The 21,050-nt window shown below is 39.7% G+C and overlaps 1 protein-coding gene across 1 annotated transcript in view; it reads right to left on the bottom strand.

Moving 5' to 3' along the window:
* Positions 1 to 20,410, bottom strand: part of LOC124134302 — a 38,165-nt gene extending 17,755 nt beyond the window's left edge. The window contains exons 1-7 of the mRNA XM_048392854.1: positions 20,239 to 20,410; positions 11,222 to 11,393; positions 9,594 to 9,811; positions 7,240 to 7,446; positions 6,200 to 6,396; positions 4,843 to 5,067; positions 2,703 to 3,680 (exon numbers count right to left, since the gene is read on the bottom strand). Of these exons, the coding sequence (XP_048248811.1) occupies positions 2,703 to 3,680; positions 4,843 to 5,067; positions 6,200 to 6,396; positions 7,240 to 7,446; positions 9,594 to 9,811; positions 11,222 to 11,393; positions 20,239 to 20,244 (2,003 nt within the window). The 5' untranslated portion in view covers positions 20,245 to 20,410. The remainder of the gene's footprint in view (positions 1 to 2,702; positions 3,681 to 4,842; positions 5,068 to 6,199; positions 6,397 to 7,239; positions 7,447 to 9,593; positions 9,812 to 11,221; positions 11,394 to 20,238) is intronic.
* Positions 20,411 to 21,050: the final 640 nt, after the last annotated feature.

The raw sequence follows: 21,050 nt of genomic DNA, 5'->3' as shown, positions 1-21,050 counted from the left end.
TAGCTTACCGCCCCGCCCCCATCGCTGTGACAATGGTGTTATCACAGTTGATATTTGTACTTGGGTAAACTACACATATTGAGATACATCCTAACCTGTGTGGCCACACAGTTAATGTTGACAACAATCTGAAGTGACAGACGGACGTAGGTACGGACGGACAGACAGACACACAGACAGACAGTTTATTCAGTAGAGAGGCCACAGGTCCATAATACAGACAATGTTTGATTGCATGAACTACGCATGCCAATGAAGTAATCCATTTAGGTTTCTCTTAGCCGTTGGACTAAATATTAATATAGACATGTGTTATATACAACATCAACGTTTTCTGATGAAATAATTTCAGTTAAAGATGTTACAGTTTGAGACTTTATCTACTGTTTAAGATACATACTTCTTAGATCTACCATTGTCTATACAATATTAAATTTTACATAATCGTTCAGTGTATGGAACATTTGTGTATCTCCCCAAATCAACTTCAAGATTAAACCTGCTACATCTGAAACGAGTCATACATATTCTCAGATGTACTGGAGTGTAAAATATTTTTCTATATTTAACAAGGATTTAAAATGTTTATAATAAAAGGTATCATATATACTACTGATAGAACTACACCATGATTGTTAAAGGTTATCAAATAATCTTTGTTTAAAAAGATGAATAAATATTTTCACAATAGTCAGTATAAGTATGTAAATTGTCTTGACCATGTTATACACTTGGAGTTTAAGGCTGCCTTACCTGTCTCGAGGTTGTGTACTCCGATATAACATCAGCTGACACGCCAGATTGGGCAACAATCACAGCGCATCAAATTACTACTTCGATACTGACATAGTTTTCCTTCTCGGAACGCCTCGTTTTGATACGATAATAGAGTGTGATGGGTTTAACGTTGCCTTGAACTGTATTTCAGCTTTATCACGGATGTAGCTTCACCCGAGGAATGAACAGGGCCTAGTTTCTCAACGCAATCTTTGCACGCAGCGCTTAAGTTCACTATTGTGGTGAAACACGGGCATGGTGCTAAAGAACCAAGGATCATATTCGGAACGAGGTAGCGGATCCTGACATGTCCAAGGGAATCACCTCTGCACAGTGACTTAGGTCCCCATGTCCCCGTCCGAATCACGACAAACGTTAGACTGGATTTTCGCAATGGTCTTGCATTGTGGTTTTAGAGTTCGATCACCGGACGAGTCATACCAAAGGACCGAAAATATCGTACTTGTTTTGACTCAACCTGGCGTTCAGCATTAAGAGGATAAAACAATGACTGGTCGGCTCGGAGTGTGGTATTCATGTTGAACTGCGGCATGATATCTCAATGGGCTAGCAATGTAAATACGGACTAGTACAAGCAGCCAGACACACATAAACATCACTGTATAAGTTCAATCATCTTGAACGCGACGTTAAACCGCATTTCACCTTACCTCATAAAACTAAGAAAACATGATCATCAACTTCTTTATTGCATTTGTAATGACATTTTTATGTAGATTCTAACATTGTCTCCAAGCAAGATACCTGCGGTGAGTGAGTTAAAAGTCACATAGGCATTATCACAGCCAAACACGCGCACAGTGATGAGGAAATTATGAAGAGAGTGAGTTTATACATGCACGTATGCCTGCATATGTACATAAAATAATTTTAAACATATCAACTATACATTGAAATAACACAGGCACATTGTATACATTTTGCATGAACAATGTGATCACAACAACCAATACACTCTGACTAGTTTTAAACCGACATCTGTGATAATCTAGTACTTTTACTGTCCTTTGTCGACAGGTTTATATTCTCATTTGATGTATTGTCTAATTTGATATAGTCACTATATGGCTGAAATATTGCCGATGTGACTTTAAATATTAACTCACTCACTCAATACACTCTGAAGTCCGAGATAAATACAAAGGGAAGCAACTGAAGGGAGCAGAAAGGACGGGAAGAGATCAGTATGTGATTCTATATACAAACAAGCGGAAGCCTTACACCAATGGCCACGGATAAAGAAACATAAACACATTAATAAAGCGTTAATGTAACGCTGCTTTGAACCATTTTTCAGTTATATCACAGCAGGTCTTAGACGTTTACCACTTGGGTGAAACCCACAAGCGGGAGTACGGTGCTGACAAACCAAGAAACATACAAAGGGCGAATCTGGAATTTTAATCCACGACCATCGGTTTCTGGTGTGTCTAAGGGTCGCAACTCTGCACAGTGAATTCAGGCGCCTTTGACGGCTCAGTAAACCCTTGTCCCTCAGTAATACAGTCAGAGAATAAGACGATTGATGCCAGTCGTACAGAGGCGACAAAAATGTTTAATAATTAGATGGTCTAATGAGGTCTGGAAAGTTGTGGGGATATTGCAGCCTCAGCCTCTGTTGATAACGTCTGTGAATTTTCTCATTTTGTAGACTGTGAAACTAGTTTGGAGGCTAAGGCTTGTTTGGATACTGGCCTATGGTGTTCTTTATTGCACGACAGATGGCTGTAAATAAGGTAAGGTGAGGTGAAATGGGGTTTAACGTCGCGTTCAAAATTATTACACTTATATAGCGACGTGCATGCATGCCTGTGTGGCTGCATGTACTATTCCGGACTAATGCCGATTTTATAGTGCTAGACGACAGTTTATTTACATATGAGTCTAAAACTGTCAAACCTCACAATATTATACAGTCATTAGTTTTCTTCGGTGTCCGAAGGAGAATAGGAGACGTTGAAACTCTCCCTCTAGGTGCGGAGGCGAAGAGAGGTTGCTGGTAGTTTGAGGAGTTGGACCTTGGGGAGGTTTGACTTAATGTAGGCATTTCCCTTCTATAAATCGGAGCCGGGTTGTTGTCAGCAGCAGTGCGAGATGCCTGGTTATAGGCAGGCGCCTTTACCCTGACAGAAGATGTGGAGACGGAGGAAACTGAAGGCGCATAGGTTGGGGCACTTGATCCTACAGAGGGGCTTCCATGTGCTGTCATACTCGCGTAACTAGATAACTTGACGGGATGTTGGGAGCTGGACCTGGGGAAGCTGTAACCTACAGATGATGCCGGTGGACTGTTGGTTTGTGCTCTATTTTGGTTTGATTGAGCTTGCAGCACGGCCGCGGGGTTTGTTGGAACAGGAGGAGCAGGTTTTCGCACCATTGAAGGAATTTGAGCGATCTGGACTGGCGCACTGGCAACAGGAGGTGATCTTGTGACATATCCGACATTTCTTCTGTTTACAGACACAGATTCAATAACAGTGCCGTCTCTGTACTCGACAAGGTACTCCGGGTAGCACTGATTCCTCTCAAATATAACAAATATTGAAGGATTCTTCTCGTCGTTTACACAAGAATCATACAGGACGTGGCCCTTCCTCGGTGGCGGCCTCGTGTAGCTGCTGTCTCCCAGTGTGTATTTTCCAACAAGAACTCGGGCTAGGAACATGTACCTGTCTCTGCCTGTGGTGTAGCTGTGACTATACTTTGCATCCCGGGCGAAATACGCCCCCTTGCCGAACACCGTGGCGTTCTTGCCGCTGACTCTGAAGTCGAAGTTGTTGATGCAGATGTTGTTGACCACGTCTAGGGTGTCTGTGCCATGGAACAAATGTCTTACATCTATACTCTCAGTGCCGTGTGACATCTGAAGTGTTTTCTTCATGCTGAAACATCACAATGATATAATAGCTTTAAGACAAAAGGTACACTAGCTTGAAACTGAACTTGTTATTTCAACCCTACTGATATCTACAGAAATATATACATGGGTTCGTTTCGTTTTGGAGCAGCTGCCTTGGATTTTGGAAAATTGAAATAAACGATGGACAAACTATATGCTGCCAATAGGTCATCAGGTAAGTGAGTGAGTTAGTTGGTGAGTTTTACTCTGCATATTCCAGCATTATCACAGGAGGTACACCAGAAATGGGCTTCCACTTGTTCGGCTAGGCGAACGAACTTATAAGCCACTATGATGGTAACTCAAACCTTTAGAGTTCAAGCCAAGGCCAAACTACTTGGATAGTGTACAAAGTTTCATACAACAATAATTATTTCTTTAATTATCAATAAGTGAATTCGACATGCGATATTAGTGATGGGTATAGAAGGAAGCAATGACACCACAGTAAATGAATAAAACATATTCAAACTTCTTTAAAATTTGAGTCTTTTATTTCTGTATTTATGGCATGTACGTTTATGGAATCTGTACATTAAATGTCGAGAGATGTGATTCACAAGAGGCATGAATTCTTGGTGAGACTACATACGTGGTGTATTTCTTACAGTAAAGAAGAACGGCAACACAGCGATTGTCCTCGCCTGTATGTGCTTTGGGACATCGTACATTGTTATTTATTCATTGATTATGGCCTGAACTAGATTATTAATAATTAAACAAAATACGCACAGGTGGATAGTCACGATGAAAGTAGCGATAGTTTACTTACATAAAGCAGTTCACAGTGACCTACATTGTAATTCTGGTACATGTAGATACGTTTATCAATACTTGTCTCTCATAACATAATCCCGGGGAAGGCATTTGGTTTAGCGATAAACCATTGTAAAGAAACCATTAACTTTTCACAGGAACATTTCTTGTTTGCTTATCTTTGACCTTCTTACATGTGTCACTAGAACATTCTTACATGTGCCACAAGAACCTCCCAGGGTGATGTGATAGATGTCCTTGTCGATGCCTAACAGTCTATGCCTACTTTCTGAGGGTACAACTAAATTTGGACAACAAGGAAGTGGTCCGGTTTCATTGCGCAGATCTTGTACTCTTTAGGGCTTCAGGGCTTCTAACCAGGTCCCTACCTGCAGTAGTTGTGCCACAGTAAAGCATTCTGCAGTCGGTATACACGCTGTACTTGACACGTGGTCGCTGACAGAGTTTTGTAGATTGATGACATCACCGTAGCAAATTCATCAGCGCTGGTTTCCAGTTCCACTTTTTCACTGTTCTGGTAATGGTCAAGCGGAGTCCAGTTTAAAGGCACGTCAGTTGGAGTTGCTGTCGCCGGGGACATCAATAAACTGGAACTGAATGTTTTTTTATCAGCAACCTTCCTGTAAGCTCATCTGAAGCTATGTAGAAATACGCATGGTATACAACACTAGGGCCACGGAATCCGGCATCTGTGTTATCAATTACAGACAGCTCAGGCCGTAATTGTGGCTCTTCATTAGGCTATAGGCTAGATCTACCACGCGATCAGTGGCAAACTAACTGCATTACCGTGCTAAATGTTTGTACCTTTGTTCGCCCACTGACCGTGTTATTTCAGAGTTCCGTCAAACGTGCTAATACTATCATACTGTTGCATTAAGGTCTCACGAAATCCGACCAGGGTGCAACTGTGTATAACACTGTTGGCTGAGGGGTCGTGACTGACTGTGTATTGGTTGAATGCTTTAGACGTCCATCAACAACTCTTTCAATCAATATATGCTGCTCAATAGAAGCTAAAAACACTCGAATTTATCATGTGGCTATATTTAATCTGTCATGTCATTTTTAAGTCAGGAATAGGTCTTCGAGCCTTAGATTTGTTTGTTTGTTTGTTTGCTGTTTAACGCCGCTTTCAGCAATTTTCCAGCTATATCATTGCGGTCTGTAAATAATCGAGTCTGGACCAGACAATCCAGTGATTTATATCATGAGCATCGATCCATGCAATTGGGATACGATGACATGCATCAACCAAGTTAGCGAGCCTGACCATCCGATCCCGTTAGTCGCCTCTTACGACAAGCATTGTTGCCTTTTACGATAAACAAGGATTTCTGAAGATCTAATAACCCGGATCTTCACAGGTGGCCTTAGATTTGAGTCCCCCAAACCCTTGTCTGTTTGCTGGCTGAATTTGTGAGCTGTGTATTTATGAATAGCAAGCACTTAATGGGTTTTCTAAATACACTGAGATAATGTCTCAGTTACACAAAAGGTTAACCTGTACATGGTCTGTCTTTAAAGTATTCGTGCTACGATGATCATGTTGCTAATATGGCTTTATTGAATCGCAGGGTCACATTGGGATGTTAGTGGCATGACTAAGTGATTAAGTGATTACCTAATCTGCTGACGATGTTGGGCGTTGTCAACAGACACAAACCCCTGTTCCTGTGAAAGGCCTCAATGAACCTAGTGTCACTGGTCCCCCAGATGTCTTACCATGTCTGCTGATGGTACCTGGCGTCATCAAGAGATACAAACACCGGCCTCCGGTGGACTGGCCTCCGAGTTTGATACTTCCTGTTGACCTGAACCAGAGATGTAAAGTCCAGGCGGTATTCCTGTTCTCCGATAGTGTAGAGGTAGATGTCCTGTCCTGCCAGGTACTTGGTCTCCAGGGTCAGCTGAAGCTGCGTCTGTAGAGAGAAGAATGAATGTGTGAGAGAATGTTGTTTTTGTCAACGAGCTTGAGCAGGCATACCAGTGGTTGACTGCATGAACAATTATCCGCGCCATCGGGTTGTCATGGCACACATTGTGATCACCCGATACACAATAGTCAGCTCTTACCACAAGTTTTGAACACTACAGGCCTAGTCTATTACAGAATCTCAAAGGGGCTGTACAGTGAATAAGTTTGACATGGGACACGGATGTAATGCTCATATTTATAACTGATGTTCTTTCGAGGTCAACACCCAAGCCCCTGATCACAAAACATGTCTGGGACATGTTCCAAAGAGTCAATGACACTGAATCAAAAACCCATTCATTCAGTGATATTATACAGCGTCACTATTGAGGGGTCACACAAATAAGAGACAAAACGTTGCATTTTCAGTTTCCAACAGTGCAGTTCACTTGATTCTGGAATGATCCATTTTCTGCCCACATTTAGCTTATCCTTGTCATGTATTTCACGTGCATGGGTTAAACCACTGGTTGCGCGGGTTTTGGTTCGTTATTTCCATCACCTTCGTTCTTGCTTCTTTCATTGTTGTAAATAGTCGTCCAGTTTCATAAAAGCACCTAATCAGTGCGTCACAGGCAGAAGCAACTTCTTCGTCAACTGTAAATCACATTGTCAACATACTCAGGCTTATTGAGGCTTGTTGGCATGTGTTCATGTTTGACACCCTACATACCTAGGTGACCCTTCTATCAGGACGCTGAGCACATGACAAGCAATCATCCTAGTTACCGAGACAGTACACAGCTATAACCTAAAGATAGTATCATGTCTGGACAATGAACGTTACCGGTACAAAGGGGGACCACTCTTTTTCGTTGTCCTCCCAGTACCAGACCCACTGTGTGTAAAGAGATATGTCGTCACTTCCGGCCTCCACGTAAGATCGGGTTGACAGTCGCCGGAAACTGTGCTGATTGTATGACGTTTGCCGTGGTGGGTCAAGTATTTCTCCAAAGTTCACGACTGTTGATGTCATATTTCCAGATAACTTGACCTGAAAGAAGCCAGTCACAGGTGACAGTTGATATAATGTAACATTTCACGTGTATCTTCTTCAGTTGAATCATATCAAAGGACAGAAGGGAAATAATAGAGAATGGGGGCGATTATGACGAATGGGCCCTGGGTATTTATCCCCAAAGAATGGAGATATGGATGAATATTATAATTGATGGCTTGCGGCAGCAAGGAACCTTATTAATTATAGACTTCAGGATGTCTCAAGTTGGTAAAATTGATATTTTCCTTGCAGTGAACATGACACTTGATATTTCAATGCAGTGAACGTAACACTTGATATTTCACTGCAGGGAACATAACACTTTTGACGGAACTATTGTCTTACAAGAGTTGCCTCCCCGGCAATTATCTCCCCTTTGTCGTAAGTGTCGAACCCGTACACAAACAGTTGACTTTCTTTTTACGTTGGTTCCACATTGACAAGGCAAAATGATAACGGATGGTCATTTGTGGAGTATGTCGTTTGTTATTCTCTTGAAAATGTTTCGGTATAAACTGTAAGTTTCTCATTTAACTCGTCAATCGAGACTGTTTGTTTCGCAAAGCGCCATTTTTGTGACTTGACAAGCGTGTATTCTTTCGCTTCCAACGGCGGTATTGTAGATTTAAAGAACATTTTTGGTTTAAGTTGGATTTGCATATCTTATCATATCCCAACGTATAATAAAGAATTTAAATTGACCTCAAATATTTGTTGTTACTTTTGTTTATATATTTTTAAGATTTTGCAAAAACTACTTTTTAAGTCGCAATTACAAAGGGTGGTGAAACGTCCCTGTTTGTATGGTAGGGAGAACTTACGTTTCAAGGTTTTACATTTGTAATGAAATAATCTAACAACACAAAAAGTATATAATAAATAGGATATTCAATGTGTCCTATATCCTCTATGTAAGTGTTGAAACAGTTTGTCATTTATTGTTTCCCCAAATCGAGGTATATACCGAGAGCTCCAGAACCGCTGTGTATATGCTTAAAACACGAAGAAAAACAATCACATTTACCCATTTCATTTGAAGTAGCTTGCGTAAAGATACCCAAGAGGCAAACAATACTTGCAAACATATAAGACGTATACCACTTTGGTTAAATCACGAGCACGTGCATGTTCCTAATAAACCTAGAAACGTGATGAGGATGAATGAGGGATTTGAACCCACGATCGTTGAGGTGCGCAAGTCTTCAAGGCTAGTTATAGGACAAGTTGATTAAAAATGAAGCTTGCTCTACCCCCATATATAGTGTAATAAAGTATGGTTTTGCCCTGAACTATTACAGTTAAAAGGCCTCGGACTGCTGTGGCACGGTCACAGTGATTTGAGAGATGGTAGACGGACACAGTGGCATGAGAGATGGTGGACATAATCTTGCAATATTTCTGTCCAGGTAATAATATTTCAATATTCGACAAGATTAAAGAAGCTCTTTCACCGAAAATTGATGTGAATGCCCATCTTGCTTGACAGTAATGAAAGAACGATGTTGCCAAGGATACGTTAGATCACGGGGAAGGTAATTTAAACAGCGCCATGACGTCAGTCCATTATGACGTAACTCAAAAATTGTACTTTATCGTAGGATAAGTACAGTCGGCAACATCGATCGTTTAGCGAAGCATCTTCGAAATGACAATAAACTTTCCCCTTTTCTGTCTTTCTATAATTGTTTTAGCTTTGACAAACTGCGTAAAAATGTAGGATTTTTGGAATTTTATTTTGTTCGTTTTGTCTGACGCCGCACTCAGCAATATTCCAGAGATAAGAAGGCGTCTTTAAATAAATGAGTCTTGACCAGACAATCCAGTGGTGATTGACATCATGAGCACCGATCCACGCATTTGGAGTGAGTGAGTGAGTGAGTGAGTGAGTGAGTGAGTATGGTATGATATGGTATGGTATGGTATGGTATGGTATGGTATGGTATGGTAATAGTAATAGTATTACTATTAGTATAGAATAGAAAATCTCTACATTTGATATAATTGTTTTACTGCAGAATATGCAAGTGCTACAATTTCTATAACCTTTTCTTGTTTCCAATTTCTATATTAAGCAGACCTAGATTTAGATGACTAATAAGAGTTGGCGTTCCTTGTCTATGTATTTCATACGCCTAGCTCACCTCAGCTACTGTACTGTCCTCATTGTTACAGAACGCTTGCTCCACAAATTCCATCTCGGTGTTCGAGAGCAGTCTCCAGTCGCCAGTGTTGGCCAGGTACTGCCACACATACGGGGCCTTCTTCTGGTGGTGGAGACGAGAGCAGGAACACGGACCCCCCATGTAGTGTTCACACAGCTCCCTCGCCCCCTGGGTCAGACCTCGTCTTACACTCTGTACTGAAATATCAGTCATTTGTTTTTTAGTTTTTTCTTGAAATTTCAAGATACATACGGCCTCGAAAGATTTAACACGGGGTATTGCGAACGACAGTAAGAGCTTTAAAACCAGGATCTGATTTTAATGAGCTTGATCTAGACCGGAAGTAATCACACCACAAAGCTAACCAATCAGTACTTTACTCCAGTCTTCTCCTCTCATCGCTTTGCTTACGCTTCCTCCCACTGCATATGACATTTTTTGGCGGGAACATTTGATGCACTGCATCAGTGTCTACTTGATCTATTTGTGCTCTGCTGCCGTGTTGATTAACGTTGCAGTAATGCCTTGCATGAACGTCGTGTGGACCAGACAAACCAGATTGATAATGTGATTAACAATCCACGCCGTGAAAGAATGAATGAGTTTGATTTTACGCCGCTTTTAGCAAATATTCCAGCAATATCACGGCGGGGCACACCAGAAATTGGCTTCACACATTGTACCCATGCCTGGAATCGATGTACACAGTTGAATAATATTAACAACACAGATTTTAAATTTGTTACACACAAAAACTCGACAGACAGAATCAGTCCCAGACGAATTCTGCAATTCCGCGATCGCGGCAAGATTTGCAGAAAATTTACTTACCACAGAATTGCAGAGAAATCGCGGAATTTGTCTTTTTTTACACAAATAATACACTAACTTTCATTATTTTCAAGTATTTCTATCGAATATTGCACCCGAATGATGCCCAAACATTACAAAAAACCTATTCAAACATTCAAACAAAATATGAATCCTACAATAAAATAAAATTTGAAATAAATAATTCTCACTTCTAAACATTTTGGTTATGTGGTTGTGCATTTACTGCAGAATTATTCAATTTTAGCCGTAGAAATTTGTAAGTTTAGCCACAAAAATTTTGGACTGGAATTGTTCTTGATCACACATGCCATGGCAACAATTTTTAACGCCTCGTATCAACAGCTGGGGATAGTGGTCTCTGTGTTAGGGGTTGGGTCAAGTACAGAGTGGTTCAACTAGGGGCACCCGCTCCTATGTCAAATACAATAAATAGTGGGTGGAGAATCTAAAGCGACGAGTATATCGTAACCTCGAACGTTGTAGCCTATTTCCGGTCACTCGGGTGTAGTAACGTGGTATTAGGCAGAGAGGATTGAATACTGGACGTATCCCCGTTTATACAGTGTTATTTGAATCTAATGCAAACGGGGGAAGAGACGCCATGAATAATGAATGACGTCATATCGTTGTGTTCTCAACAATGAAGCAATGCGACCTCACATCGCGTCATCTGACCAACCAGCATCTACAATTGCTAAAATGCACGTGCAAATATCGGAGAGTTATTACACTCTATATTTCTATGCTTAATATTGTTCAAGGTTTCTCCTCACCACCGACATCTGTAGATTCATCTCCGTAAGTCTCCTGGGCTGCTGATGACATCACACCTCTTCCCCTACCTCTGCCTCTTCCTCTGCCCCTCCACCGTCCTCTACCACGTCCTCTTCCTCTCCCCCTCCCAAAAAATGGCGGTTCAGTTCTGAAGTCGTCCATGTCAATCGTCTGAAGCAGATATTCCCTGTTAGCAGTATTTAGGCTAAAACATGTTTCTCCAGCATCGCCTCGCTTTGCGTCAATCATTCTTTTTGCCATTTAAAAAAAATGAAGCAGAATCCGTTCTAAAGTGCCTAGCCGTGTTTGTTGGTATTCTTGGTGGGGTAAAATAACGCTTTCCTTCCCGAGCACTTTTGTTTAAAAAATTCCATAAAACAGTCCTATCTAGCTCCTAGCTTTTGAGAAAAATGTGCCCAAGAAACAAATATGTTTCACGTGCAGCCTTATAGAGCAAGGGAGTTACAAACACACAAATTGTCGGTTATATAGGAAATCGGGGCATCAAATCTTGCACATAATGGATGGATAGAGCCTACTACAAAATAGTACCGAACCTCAAACTAGTTACAGGTGAATATATTTTTCATTTTTCTTGTATGTGTAATATTTACCAAGGAATATATAAAAAGTCAAGAAAAATCTAAAAAGGTGAAAGTCTCCAAAATAATGTTTTGTATTATCCTATGACAGGATGTTTGCCCTTTTTCATGTTTCCTTACCACAAGCATTTCCCTGTAGTACTGTACAGTTATATTTTTAACATGATGTACACTGTTATGATACCAATAGAAATCTAAGACCTCCATGATAATAATTGATGTGTTTAAAACATGGGGAATATTTACTGTTAAAATGACAAAAAAAGACACGCCCCTCCCAAGAATACTGGAAATTATTGGAAACGTTTCCAAATATTGTGAGGTTTCTGTATATTCTATATATTTCTGTGAAATAACAATCACATAGGTAACGAAAATAATATACCAAAAGTCTAGGAAAATCTCATTTGGAGAAAGTCTATAACAAACCGTCAACAGGCAGATGAAAGGTTCTGTTTAATCGCGCCTGGGAGTTATCTGCCCTTGGCGTGAGCCTTCACTCGGCAGGACAATGTTTTATATACACACCCTCCCCGATATCTATCTTCATCCATGGGCGGATACAGCTTTTTTGAAAAGGGTGTGTGTGTGTGCACAATTAAGATCTATTTAAAGTCTTTGGTGGTAATTTATACAGAAATACAGATTTGTTTCGAAATAAAAGAGATGCACACCCCCCCCCCCCCCCCCTCTCTCTCTCTCTCTCTCTGTATCCGCCCATGACATATACTAGGTGTTAAAATTACTGACCTAGCTAAATGTCCGTTTGATATTCGGTGGTCGGACAGGTGTCATTTCTTGATACCTGTTTGTTTAACATGCGATTGTGTCATCTGTTAAAATGTCGCTTTGTTCACTTGTGTATAAAACAGCTCCTCACAGAAGCCCTAACCATATGCACCCCAGATCTGGCCCAAAGTACACAGTGGGAAGTTCACGACACCCCACTAGGTAGTGACCACTTCCCTATAAACATTACCATAGGCAATACAAACGGTCCTACCCAAACAGCAAACCTAGAACCAAAATTCAGCTATAACCAAGCTAACTGAGACAAATTTCAAGAGATCTGCAACCAAGCCAACCTAACCAAACTAGAAAATAAGGACCCAGAAATCTACCGTAAAAACCTAACAGACTACATAATTAATGCAGCCAGAGGCATCAATCCCTTATAAAACAAATAAAGTAGGCAAACCCTCGGTACCATGGTGGAACGAGGAAATAGAACAAACTAGACGCAAACGTAAAACAGCCTGCAATAGAGCCAAACGCGACCATAACCATTTACCGGTAGCTCACGAACTGAACCACAAGGTCCAAAAACTAGTCAAAATAGCTAAAACCAGAGATTGGAATTTTTTTTGTGAAGAAGTAAATAACCGCACAGATGCCAGAACAGTCAGGCGAAAAATCCACGCCATAAGAGGCTTAAAACGTCACAAAAAACCACCCAACATAAACAACTCAACCAACCCTACCGAATAGGCAAATAACCTAGCAAACCACTTCTCGGCCATAAGCAGCAACAATAACTTCAGCGAAAAATTCCAACAAAAACTTAAAGCAGAAGCCAAACCTACCAAAGAACCAAATAATGATAACCTCGAAATAAACCAACCTTACTCAATGGAAGAACTCCTGTACGTACTCCAAAATAGGAAAAAGGGAACTGCCCCAGGACTAGACCTAGCATCCTACCAAATAATAAAAACTCCCCCCCCCCCCCAAACTACTCCAGGCACTACTTAAATTATATAACCTAATCTATCAAAACGGACAGGTACCAACTCCCTGGAAACAGGCACTAGTCATCCCAATCCCTAAACCAACTAATCAGGCTAATTCTTATAGACCAATTTCCCTAACCTCAAACCTATGTAAAGTAATGGAATCTATGGCCAAAAATAGACTACAACACTACTTAACTCAAAATAACATCATAAACCAAGACCAAAGCGGCTTCACTCCTGGCCGCTCAACCTTAGATAATCTCGCCCGACTAGAACAGGACATTAAGACAGGACAACTCAACAAACAATACACAACAGGCATCTTTCTGGATTTCTCCAAAGCATTCGACATGGTTTGGCACAACGAGCTAATACAAAAACTTAAAAAAATAGGACAAAAAGGACAAATAATAAACTACATCCAGGACTTTCTAAACGATCGTAAAATAACAGTGGGTATAGACCATACACTATCGGACCAGTGTCCCCTAGAAAATGGCCCTCCCAATGGCAGTATCCTCAGTCCCACACTCTTTAATATAATGATAAATGATCTCTTCGAGGGCCTATCCCCTAAAATAAACACATCCAAATTCGCAGATGACGGAGCCCACTAAAAGTATCAAATTATCCCAAAATCTACTCAAAAAATCCCTAAACAAAATACAGCAATGGGCTGACAAATGGGGCTTCTCCCTAAACTCGGAAAAAACAACAGGAATAGTATTCAAACACAAAAACATGAAACCGGCCACCCCTAATCTTCAGCTAAACAACAAACCAATCAAATCCAAAAACAAACTTAATTCCTAGGCCTAATTTTCGATCAACATCTCTCATGGGATGCTCACGTAAAATACCTAACTACTAAATGCAGCAAAGACTTAAACACACTAAGATGTCTCATTGGCTCCAACTGGGGGGCCTCTAAAGATACCCTCTTCTCACTATACATTTCACTAATTAGATCTAAACTAGACTACGGCTGTGCCATCTACGATACTCTAAACCAAACTCTAACCCAAAAACTAGACTCAATACAATATCAGGCTCTTAGATTAGTCACACGTACCCAACATGGCACCTCTCTCACTTCACTCCAGGCCCTTACAGGAGAAATGCCACTAAATCTACGCAGACAACACTTAACCTTAAACTTCTGGGCCGCGTCCCAATCAAACCCCCTCATCCAAAACCTAATAAACCAAAATATCCGACCTCAAAACCAAGCTCTAACTAGGGAACACCCTCTACTTACACCAATATCCCAACGAATAACCAACTAACTACCTAAACGAACACCAAATAAACAACCTTAAACAAAACTGCAAACAATCAAATATATTTACCCCAAAACTCAAAACCCCCAAAATAGACATATCTCTAGCCAACTCAATAAATAAACAAACCGACCCAAACATAGCTAAATCCACTACACTAGCATACATACACGAAAATTGGCCAAATTGGTGTCACATCTACACAGACGGATCCTCTGATCCGATCTCCAACCACACAGGTTTCGGAGTCCACATCGCACAACCAACCAGAAATACCCAATCCTTTCGACTCCCAAACAACCAATCTATCTTTACAGCAGAGCTAATGGGCATGGCCTCAGCCCTCCATAACCAGCAATCTAAAAAACATTAAAAAAATCCTAATACTCACAGACTCACTAAGTGGACTGCAGGCCCTCCAAAATAAAAACACCAAAAACCGCCCCAAACTCATAAACCAAATACTAAAAAGCGCAAACAACTTAACAGAGGCCGGCAAACAAATAGTATTCATCTGGATCCCCGCCCCTGTAGGAATATACGGCAACGAAAACGCCGACAAAGCCGCTAAACAATCCCTCAAAATCCCTGAAATAAGCTTAAAGCTACCCATATCCAAATCAGAGATCAAAAGTATCAACAAACGAAAAATCACCCCAAAATGGCATAACCTCTATCTAAAATCAAATAGCCAAATTAAAAAAGTTCTCAAAAAAACCTTAAACAAACCAAAAACCCTTCATCCATCAAAAAAAATCGATAGAATAATCACTAAACTCCAAACAGGACACACCAACCTAAATAGCCACCTCAAAAAAATTAAAAAATACGCAACAGGAAAGTGCCCACACTGCAAACACCTAGAAACCCCAGAACACGCACTCATACACTGCATCCACTACCAAACACACCGAGCTACACTACAAACAACCCTCAATCTAAATAAGGCTTTTACTCTAGAAGCAATCCTAAACCCACAAAATCAAATAGTAAAATTTAAAGCCCTAGGCGTATACTTAATTAAAACAGACCTAATTAACCGCATCTAATATCCAACAAACTACCAAAACAAACCACATAAACCAACAATCACACCTTAATCAACTCCCTTAGTCCGCCCACCATACCCCCTTGGCATCTATTCCAAATCTCAAAAACTCCAAATTTTTCTATATAAGCAACCACCAAATTCCCCCACTGGGTTGCCAATTTTCTTTTCCCTTTTCGGAAATACACTAAATGGCCCGGCCGGGCCCGTGTGCGAAATACGCTAGAGTCGGAAAGCGCACGTAAAATCTCCAATGTAAGTAAGTAAGTAAGTAATGTTTCTAGCTCTCTCCTTCAAAATTAAGAAATTGCTTAATGAGAAGTGAAATTTAAATTACCAGTTTAGTCATGCAGTACACAATATCAGGTACATGAAACTTCAATCACCCGAAAACTTTTACTCATGACTGTTTGAAAATTGTTCACTAAATACTTGCTTGAATTCGAAGAGATGAATAAATGGTCGCCCGATCCTACGCAAAAAGCTACATTGTATCTGCATTGAGAAATTAACTATTACATATGAGATAGTTTTAAACTGAGATTACATAATATTATTAGATAGGCTGTATTGTCTGACATATACATTCATAAATTGTGTTGAAAGTCACTTCCAGATCACAAATAAGTAATGAATGGTCCGCTTCTACATCAATATTTAAAATCTACACGAAGAGAGTAGTTGTTGTTGATATTAACTAAAGACAACTAACATTCCGAAAATGAAACAGAAAGTATTCACCTATTTTACTTGAACATTTAGATGTCAAAATACATCGTGATGTATTACGTTGAACTCCGACAATAATCTTTGGCAACATCGCATGTCTATTATTAACTACGATCGGGAATCGTATAAAAATTGTGTGGCAAATCGATAAAATATGGCACGAGAACGTTCTCGTGTTAGTGTTTTCCGACACAAATGTATTAATGATATCATAACCGGACAACATCATGTTATTTAGTAACGTTGTGAGTGAGCAATTTAGAATTGAACGGTTTGAAAAGAAAAGACAGAGACTGATAAACATTCGGAACGTCGGAAGCTATAACCTTTGTCTAGGAATAGTGATAAAGTCCAGTTTGCGAGTAGTGCTATGTTGAGATATTTTGTGTAACCCATTCAACCAGTAATGTTGACTTACTAATGGATCACACTTCTTTGTGGTATCTTCAATTTGTTTGTTTCACGACAGTGTCTAAATATATGTTTATGTCAATTCAACTTGAATGTGACCATTATAAGACAGACAGGATAAGTTGAGTTGTGACCTAACAATCTAACCCCAATATAATTACATGTATGTATGAGGTCCGCGCAGTGTCGCGTGCCATTGTGAAGAAAGGGGTAGCGGGTGGTCCGCGACAAGTAGTACGATGGATATGTGTGTGTCCTGTCTCGGATAACAACGAGTTCAAGTGGCGAGTTCAATAGTACATAATAGTACGTGCTGATGTGAGGTACCCGACGGCTGTGCAAACGGTGACAGCAAATTTGCATTGACAACAAGTGAAAAATACAGACAGACCAGCGGCAATGCTAGCTTTTGACAATCATTTCTTTGGACATTCTTTCTACGTGTAATTAATGATATATAGGATAATAATCGAGCCTAAGAATGTATGTTTTGACCATGCTTACCTAGCTTTGACATGCTTCTTTGTTTGTAATTAACGTCTGTCAAACGAGTTTTAGAGAATTCTGGTATAGACTTGCCACACCGACCTCTTGAATAATAGTCTTATGAGCAACACTGTCTTTTCCACGGGATAGTGAATTTCATCATGACCTGCACGTTCACAACATGCGTACATCCTCTCTATATGTAACAAACCAAATATGTTTGCTCAAATTCTGTACACCTCGTACTTGTCTCAAAAATGTTTTGTGAGTTGGTTCAACTTATCCTGGGTTACCAGTAGGCATGCACCAATCATGACAGAACATTAAATTGTATTTATGGAAAGTAATCGTTTCACTATTAAAGAAATGAAACAAATTAAAATGTACCACACAATTATGCAAATATACTTCTAATCTCATGCACAACTTGTTCCGTTGAACACATATATCGACATTAAATCGTAAGCACTCCCTAAATTTAATACCAGAGATATCCACAAATTATGTATTCCTCCGATAAAATTATATTTTATAACACATCAATGCTAAAACAAATGGGGATATATATTTGATGCACAATTGTCACAGTATAAACCTTTCAAAACAGTGCTGTGATGGATCCATTCCGATATATTTGAATGATAATATATGTGTGAAAACATATCATAATTACATTATCGAGGAAGATTCCATGTGTCACACAGCCGCTCTAGATATCACACCCAGTTCACTTGAGTATGGACATGACTTGGAATTCTTTTGATTACACAACGTACACTTTATATAAGAAAATATTAAAAAATACACAAGCAAAAACTAAAAGCAAGGCGAGTGAATTATCAGTTAATATTTACCGCCGAGTAGGTATACCAATGCAAGCAACTGACGCACTTTGTTCACGGACGGAAATGCATGATTAGCGTACATGTATCTTCAATTAATATGACGTTCGGGTTGGTCTGTGTTAGCTTATAGATATTACTATTTAGATCTTTTAGATTACAAAATAACCTGTTCGAAATATAAATAATTGAACCTTGCACAAAAAGGGGTCCCACTTTAAAAGGTAAACATTAAAACAAATATTAAAACAATTTAAGCGTTCCTAATTTTAATGTTGATACAGAATATATACAAATATACATTCAAAAATTAATATTTAATAAAAGAAAAATAATAGAAACGTAAAATAATTTTAAAAATAATCCACACGTACTGTATATTTGCTGGAAATGCTGTCCCCGCTGCAATGCTGATCTCAATACTAAGTCTTAAAATATAACATATGCTCGCTAACCTTTTCCACGAAGTCATATTAAATAGAATCTTATAAAACTAATAATTCAAAATTTATGTTTCAACAGATAAAAAATATATATTAGGAAGTGGTTAGTTGACTGAGGGTTCGTGGTCAGCAACGCTGAGCTACTGCGACAGCTGATATCGACCAGACAAAACACAATGTCAGAATGAGCAAATCAGATTGGCCCACGAGATCTTAATAAAATACTGTGTAACCGCCTTGAAGGGGAATATATTTCTTAGCGGGGCAATAAATCTCTTATGCCTCGCCACGAGCAATGCAGGCTGCACGTGATTTCTTTGAGGTAGTATAAATCCCTTATATCCCACCTCAAAGCAAAAAGTTTTGGAAGTCAATGGAAGTCACGTCACATAGAACAAATTAACCTCAGCTCAATCGAACAGCTGTTTTCTATAAATTTTGAATTTGTGTTGATTCTTTTACAATGTCACATTAAAACATGTCGGTAAGATAAATTTGTCGTAGCAGGATCACAGGGGGTACTTGGGGTTTTATGCTTCCTTCCTGCTCGTGGTATAAAACCTAACTCGGGACGCATAAAACCCCGAGTGATCCTGCTACAACTAAAAATGTAACATGTGGTATTGAATGGCGTAAAAATACCGCTGAGTTTCCATACTTTTCTCTTCCCATTCCCCAAGTGATTCTAACGAGTGTTTCCCTAATAAGTATTCCATTGAATATTGCGGTTGACAAGCAATAACACAAATTATGTTCAGTTCTTAAACTAAACATTCACTAAAAAATCGCATTTAAAAACTTCTATGCAGTACGAAGCTGCAGTGTGACTTGTATCGCGAGCCTAGCAGACGAACACATGAGGTACACAAACACGTGTTTGTTTCATGTTATGTTTAGTTTTCAATACTCTTAAAATTAATATGACTTATCTCAAATCAGTCACCATACTAAAAAAACACACAATTACATTCGTTCCGAATCACAAGGTGAGCTTCATCGTAATTATCTCCCTTTACATTTACGGCAGCCCATTCCCACCATAATGTTTTCACCATTATATTGCACATTTTAATCGCAAAAATCACTGTGTTCCCTTCATTAGATTTTCTAGACTTTTAGTATGTTTAACATACAAATATTCTAATTGAATTTCAGCAGATGTTACTCTTGTTGCAATTTGTTAGAGGTCAAACCGTGGATTGACTGGACAACAGAGAAAAGGTTTATGAAACATACGAGGCGCCGGTCCGGTTCCCGATCCAATAGGAACTGTCAAATATACAGGTAATATTATAGTTAGCTAGATGACTGTATGCCATCTCTCGATTACATGCATATGTTCAAGACCGTCATTCTGTTATAGCAGAAACTGAAATGTATCAGACATGTCTCACGCCCTGACGGCTTGGGTTGTTGTAACGTGGTGATCAATACAACCTTACCCACATAACAGTAGTCCGACAGCATGCGACAGATTGACACACTAGGAAGGAGATCTGGCACAAAGAACAACGGGAAGGCCGCGACTTCAGAACATCTGAGTATCTAACCTTCTTGGAAATCCTAGTTTCGTTTTGTAACAGACTATATATGTGGCCGCTTTTCCAAGAAAATATCAACAAAGGGAAGCAACTCGTATTGTACCTAATGCTAACCACTACATAACACTGCTGGGTTTTAAGTTGGTACATTTTATATGAAACTTTCTCAATGAGAATCACAAATACATTTGCGAGCCAGAAGTATGCGTCATTTCTTTCAGGTACAGAGGATTTCATAACCAGTTCACTGTCTTTGGAATAAAATGTGTAAATACAAAGTCTTGTGGACGAAAAAGGCCTGTTATTTTCCGATTACAGAAATACGCGAGCGAGGACGTTTTACATACATGTACATTAGGAGTGAGTGAGTGCGTTGGGTTTAACGCCCCTTTAAACAGTATTCCAGTTATATCGCGGCGTGTCAGCTAAATGTTGGAGGAAAGCTCGAAGTGATGCAGGCCTCAGACGTTTACCTCTTTGGTACATTAGGATATACATTATTGGCAAAAATAAACACGTGAAATGATAGAAAAGATATTATATCTAGTGCATTGCTTAGTCAATAAATATTGTTCCAGAGAAATCAAGATGCGTTTGAGGATGATCTGGGACTTTCAGTTTATCCCTGAAACATATCCAAAACCCGCTCTACTTAATGTTCTGAGCATATCGGATCGTCTCCGTGCTCGGATAGCAGAAGATCAGGGGTCTAT

The sequence above is a fragment of the Haliotis rufescens genome, unplaced genomic scaffold (genome assembly GCF_023055435.1).
Source record: "Haliotis rufescens isolate VD_foot unplaced genomic scaffold, xgHalRufe1.0.p SCAF_11, whole genome shotgun sequence".
In the NCBI taxonomy this organism is placed as follows: domain Eukaryota; kingdom Metazoa; phylum Mollusca; class Gastropoda; order Lepetellida; family Haliotidae; genus Haliotis; species Haliotis rufescens.
The sequence above is the reverse complement of the archived record's forward strand: the minus strand, read 5'-3'. Positions and strand labels throughout refer to the sequence as shown.